Source organism: Cryptomeria japonica, chromosome 10 (assembly GCF_030272615.1).
Source record: "Cryptomeria japonica chromosome 10, Sugi_1.0, whole genome shotgun sequence".
NCBI classification, from domain to species: Eukaryota; Viridiplantae; Streptophyta; class Pinopsida; order Cupressales; family Cupressaceae; genus Cryptomeria; species Cryptomeria japonica.
The window spans coordinates 657338509-657345353 of record NC_081414.1 but is presented as its reverse complement, the minus strand read 5'-3'; the positions used below and the strand labels follow the sequence as shown (position 1 = coordinate 657345353).

Genomic DNA, 6845 nt, shown 5'->3' with positions numbered 1-6845 from the left:
TGCTTCGGGGTGCTCAATCTATATAAAATTGATATACATAAATAAACCGTGATCATGATCTCATTATCAAGTGATTTCTTATGTATATAAATTGTTAAAATGATATATTGAACAACCTACCAGTGGATGATAATCATGTCCCCCTTCAATGTGACCATGCTGCCTATAATGTTTCTTAGCTGTTTTGATTAGAAGTCTTCTAGTCTTTAATCCCTTACAAATTTTGCAAGGACAATAACATTTCCCATCACCTTCTGCAAAGAATTCACATATTCTAAATCATGATCTAATGATGTGAACAACTCATATGCAACTATATGGCATGCAAAGCATTTATTTTAACATACACTTATTCATCCACATTGCAAGGATAACAATACAAGGCTCACATATTGGTCTAAGAGGATGCCATGGTCTCACAAAGTAACCAAGAACCATATGAAATGATGGTCTTGAATCCACACACAACTAGGGAGGATCCATACGATTATGTATGACTTCCCCCTTGTTTGTTTAATGGGATTATCCTCCAAGACATAGCCGTCAATAATCACTAAGAATGTACAAGTGGATCGTAGCTACCCATACAACAAACACTTACCCCTATCCTCAAATTTTCCCAATGTTTGATTCCTTATATACACTCATCCAAGGTTATCTATGTTGATCTTGGTGAGGAATCACATCACAACAAAGAAGGCAACATTTAAAAATAGCAAGAGTCTCACTAAACTACCAAAGATCATAAATATTGAAAGAAAGAAAAAATAGTACCAATAATAAGTCAAATAAATGTGTTCAATTCCAATAGAAAATCAAACATGGCCACAATAACTACACAATAGAGAAAACTCACAATAGTGATTAAACTAATTCAAACAAGATAAAATAAAATTGTTGGCCCATGCAACAAAGATGAGAGATCATCAATAATTGAAGGAAACTTCACAATCCTTAAAAGTGCACATTACATAACTATACGACTAGAAATTATGGCTAAATAGAGTGAAGATTCATCATGACTCCAATAATAGTCCTTCATGTGTGCATTTGTGGCATGAACACAAAAACTCCCACATGGCATGGCCATGTACCTAATGGAGAAGTAGGCTACATGCCTAAAAACCATGACTATAATAATAGTCCCTCATGCATGCATTTGTGGCCTGGACACTACAAATCCTAACATATCATGGTAATACACCTCATAGAGATGACACACCTAGGGCCACATTACACATAGCAACGTGCCTCACAAAGAAGACATGCATAGGGCACATGCCACATAGTAATGTGTCTTATGGAAAAATGTGCATGCATGTCACACAAAAAAGATATATGTATACATCATGAGGCACATTCATATGTTATCAAACACAACCTATTGTATCTAACATGAGTTCCTCTCTACATGTGTGCAAATATTCCAACACTAATCGCCACTAAGAAGGAATAATATAAAATGCATCTTCAAATATTTGTGTGTCTGTGTGGAATTGTGTCTTTGAACCCATACCATCAACAACATGTAACCATCACCTACACTATATCAAAACATAAGTATGGTGTGACATGATATCTATTTGCATAATGTCAAAACACATGCAAACATGAAAATCATCATAGCATGACAAAAATCAATCTCCACATGTTGAAACAAAGATATAAATAAGATAATAGGGTAAGAGGAAACCCATACCAAGAACCACATACCAACTATCGGCAATACCATCAAGATAAATGTAGGATAGGATACCACTATGAGCCATCCAATGGTCCATTCTATGAGGAGAACTAGGGGATACTATCTTTGTAAGGTGTGGTCAATAGAGATAATCCCTACTAATGCCACAATATGTCACCATAGCTTCTTGAGTTTTCCATTCTTCTACTTAACACCACATTTATTGAGTTCCTAAACAATGAGGTTCGTTCTCAATAGGATGCACAAACATGTAAACACACAAGCATGGTTTCATCATACTTGTACAACAATACAAATTCATTTTTCTAGTTAATTACTTAGTGTAAAAATAACTCCATTACATAACATAGGGCAATAATCACCATAAGTTTTCAAATAAACTGCCCAAACATCAATTGGAGTTACCCTTTCTAAGGTACAAACATAATTTATTTATAACTTCAAAATTAAAATAATCACAATACATCAAAATAAGTTCAATAGTGCATGGAAATAGACAACATGATCCATAATTAAACCCATAAATTACCCTAATTGGATATGCTAATAAAATGGTGTCTCAAATAATAGAGATTATGTTGGACCTATAATAGAGATCTAGACTTTGTTTCATCATACACAAGCATGGTTTCATCATACTTGTATCCAAATACACCATCCATAGATAGGTACTCAGTACCTCAATCTCATGGGTACCCTTTTAGCTAAATTTACCCTATATTTAGGTGACTCTACCCTTGTATCATTCCTTGATCTAGTATGTCATTCCACCAATCAATAATTTTTCCATATTCTTGGGAGAATACAATATCCCTTAGGTGAATATGCCATATCCTTAAATGAATCCTCCTTGTCATCATCCTAAATCCTATTTTTGTTAAGTCTTATCCCTTCATCTTTAGGAAAATCCACCTATCCTTATGTGAATCTACTTTCTCTTAGGTGAATCTATTTCACATAAATCATTGATCTTATCCATCTTTCTTACGCAAATGGTGAATTTTTCCTATCCTTAGATGACTACACTCCCATTTAGGTGAATCTATCTAGTTTTAGTCTCCTTCCATTATTTTGTCCAAATTTCTATCCTCTAGTTTACATGAATCTACTTGTTCTTAGGAAAATCAACCCTATCATTCTAAGGAAAATTCACCTTGTCATCATCCTTAATCATCTACCTTTCAAGTGTATAGTCCATCCATCCTTGGGAGAATCTAACATATTATTGAGTTCAAATCCTCATGAAATACATTCATGTTTATCTCAATGATGGCTCCAAGTGCATCTACTTATTGCTTGATCTTCATGGTGATGGGATTCACTTTCATGAATATGATGGGGTGCTCAGCAGAACAACATGTGGTGAGGGACGACAGAGGATGGGATCCTACCTCAGATTTGAAAGGATGGGCTTCCCACAAGATCTTCCATGTTGGAGATAATCTCTGTAATATTGCCCTTCCCTTGTTATAAATTTGTTCAGAAATTTTAGTAAGCCCTTTCATTAGGGTTTTTTAGGTTATATATGTATGGATTCTATTGGTTCTTTCATATCTATTCAAATCCCATCTTTAGATATTAGATTGGATCTTTCACCATGCCCTAGGCCATGGTGAGTGCCTACTTTTAGATCTTGTCAATCTCTTTTGAGTAGCTCTTTTAATCGACTTATGGTAGTCAAAATTGGGTTTGTGGAGAACTTAAAGAATAGATCTTTCTTCTAATGAAAATTTTAGGTTAGATAAAGTTTGGCCTTTGTGCCCAGAAAAATGATGGCAAACAACTACATTTTGACATTTGACAGGGTTTGCTTATGCTTCCTTTGAACAAAGCGTATTGGAGCTGAAGAGCCGAGAAGACTTTGAGAATTGTGATGCGAGCAATCCAATCAAGCTATATGATGGAGGGCTTGATGCAGTCCCACTCATTGAAATGGGTGGCAGATATTTTACCATTGGAATTACAGAAGACTGTCAACATGGAATGAAAGTGCACATTAATGTTTTATCTGATGGACTCGACAATTGCCAATCTGACAATTTTGATGTAGTTTTAGATGGGCTTGACAATGTGGCCAAAGATTTGGGTTTAGATTTATTATCAGATGGAATGGAGCATTATATTGTTGCTTCTACTAGTGATGATTCAATGGAGGAGGGGGCAATAAAGGAGATAATTTCTAAAGGGCCCACATCATCATGAAGGCAATTATCTAATTGCCCTACATCAATTCTCATAAACCTCACACTCTCCATTTGTGGCACTATTATCACCATGCTTATCTACGCCATGCTTTAGCTTATCAACTCTTTGTTTGATTAAGAACATATATATATGTATGTTGTACAATGTTTGCCAGCATCCTCCCTACGTGTGCCAAAATAGGAGCTTTGGAACAAGGTATGGACATCTATCAAAGCATAATCGAAGGGGGTTTTTTGTCAGAAATTAGTTGCAAATGCTCCAATAACAAAAATCACAAAATGGGGTAGTATACACATGGCATGTGAACTGTATGACAGAATACCTCAAAGAGATGTCATTTCATGGAATTTTAAGATCGCAGGATATGCACAAAATGGATTAATTCAAAAAAAAACTAGTTGCCCTTGATTGCGAAAAAAAATTAGTTGCCCTTCATTGAAAAACAAAGAGTTCCTTTGATTGCAGAAAAAACCTTACCTTGCTTGTGCAGAGATTGCTCTGGCAGGATGGGGGGGGCAGGGAGGCAAGACGGTCACTGCTTGCTTCGGCTGGTTTGCTTTCAAAATGAAAATGCATTGTGTTTTTTTTTTAAAATAAAATGCCTGAGGTCGTCGGAATTCCGATGAACACGGGCATTTTTTAAAAAAAAAATCAAATTTTCACACAATGCTCCTTGTCCATCAGAATTTGACCCCAAATGCATTAGTGCGAGTACATAAGGATAATAAAGTTATAGTAGATAATTATTTTAGAATAAATGGATGCCCACATTTGCATCACGAGGAGTCAAAAATCCATTAGCCTCTAGATCAAAGTTGAATATGCAGTGTCAGGCTAGTAAGTGGGGATAAATGAGGCTCCCTTAAGGGTTGAGGCCAACTTACTAGCAATAAACATAAAATATAAGAGTAATTGTGCAGCATTAAAGGGACATGTATTTTACTCCATGAAACCTTTTGTTTCATAACTATAAGCAAAACAAATCATAGAAGGACACACTCATTAGCACAGACAACTTATAGGGACCGAATAATCTGAAACTTTCCAAACATACAATGACTAAAGGAACCAAGATAATGGCAAATCATTGTAAATTTTCCTTATATTGGTGCTATAAGAACTGTGTTTTCTACAAATATATGCCTTGTATGTGATAGTTAAACACCATGAAAATAAGTGACAATCCCAAGTTCAAGGTCAAAAATCATCAAAAATCGTTATCAAGACCATATTAAGTGTCGTGTATTTGTGTGGTGTACCTATACCTACAACCACAATGCACTCAATAAATCATTATAAGCATGGTTAGAAGATTTAAATCAAATACATGTAAAACCATAGCTAATCGACTTATTTCCTCCTAGTAAATGCGAGTATAAAAAATGCTCTTAGATCGGATTATGCAAAATTAAGTGACTTGACTACACTTAGATGGAGGATTTGAATGCTGAAAATGCATGATCTAGCAAGAATAGCATGATTAAGCTATATGAATGCATTGATTGATCTAGAATGATTAAGCTAAGATTTAAGCTAAAATGAGCATGATAACATTGCTAAAACTGATAAGCTATAAGCTAGATGCCTATAATAACAATGCTTAAGCTATGAATGAGATGGGATCCATATTGCTCAAAATGAGGTCTATTTATAGGATTTTCAAGGCTAGGGGTGATGTGGCAAGAATCAACGGTCAAGATTGATCTGAAGATATCAATGGTTAAATTGGAGGAGGTTGGCAAAGGGGGTTGGATTAAAGGGAACACTTAGTGACAAGTGTCACAAAGGTTCTAGAAGATGTTGGATGAAAGGGGACGTGGTGGTAGGTAGAATGAGTTAGGTTTAGGAGTGGTAGAATTTAGGAGATTTTGAATTTAAAAATTCAAATATTAGGAAAATGGCTAATTAATCTCAACAACTCATGATTTGATTTGTTTTAATTAATTAGGGGATTTAGAAGAAATGATTTTCATGGGGGGAATTAATTAATTAAAGGGGTGAAATGAAATGAACCTATTTAATAAATCCTTAGATTTATTAATAAGTAGATGAATTTGAGATTTAATCAAATTGCTTAGTGAATTTAATTAAATTGGGGAGGAGAGATTAATTAAATAATTGATTATTTAATTAATTATCTTCAGACCATTTTTAGGTGTATACATTTTGCCCCTCTTTGAAGCGAGGTGTGATGACTCATTGATTCAAAGAATAATCTCATTTTGATGATGATATTGATTTGATAGGATGCCCCAGCTCTTGATTGCTAAATTCTAGTATGATGATGCCCCCTCAAGAGATCAATTGAGAGAATTGATCTTTGGAGTTTTTGCGAGATTGATATCCCGATAGATTTGATTTGATTTCTACAACTGTGGTTTGATGAAAATGTGAGTTCTTTGATTAGCTTGATTGCTTAGGTTGGTAAGATTGAAAAATCTTGATTGATTAGATTCAGTCTGGTTTCAAGAAGGATTCATCCTGTATAAGACAACGATGATCAAAGCGTCTGGTTTCAAGAAGGATTCATCCTGTATAAGACATGATCATAACGTCTAATTTCAGGAAGGATACATCCTGTATAAGACATGAATTAGAATCAAATCGTCTGGTTTCAGGAAAGATTCATCATGTATAAGACGTGATAGAATTGATTATGTTTGATTGATTGATTTGATTTGATAAGGTTGATTAGATAAAGAACTAATATTTTGTTGATATCAAGTTGCAGAAATATTTTGGATATGTTGATTGTTGGTTCTATTGAGAGAGATAGCATAAGAGTTGGCTGGGTTGACAATATCATGAGAGATACGAGTCATCCTTCTGATTGCGTATACACTTGTGATGATGCTTTGATGATTCTTGTGATATATTTAACCTTGGATAAAAGGAGCTTGGTTGGATCCCATGCAAGAATGAAATGCAAGCTAAA

The 6845-nt window shown here is 34.8% G+C and overlaps 1 protein-coding gene across 1 annotated transcript; it reads left to right on the top strand.

The window, feature by feature from the left end:
- Positions 1 to 2974: 2974 nt before the first annotated feature.
- LOC131859120 (mavicyanin-like) lies at positions 2975 to 3907 on the top strand. Its single transcript, XM_059212662.1, has 2 exons — positions 2975 to 3152; positions 3510 to 3907. The coding sequence occupies exons 1-2, from the start codon at positions 2975 to 2977 to the stop codon at positions 3905 to 3907; spliced, it is 576 nt and encodes a 191-aa protein (XP_059068645.1).
- The last annotated feature ends 2938 nt before the right edge of the window (positions 3908 to 6845 follow it).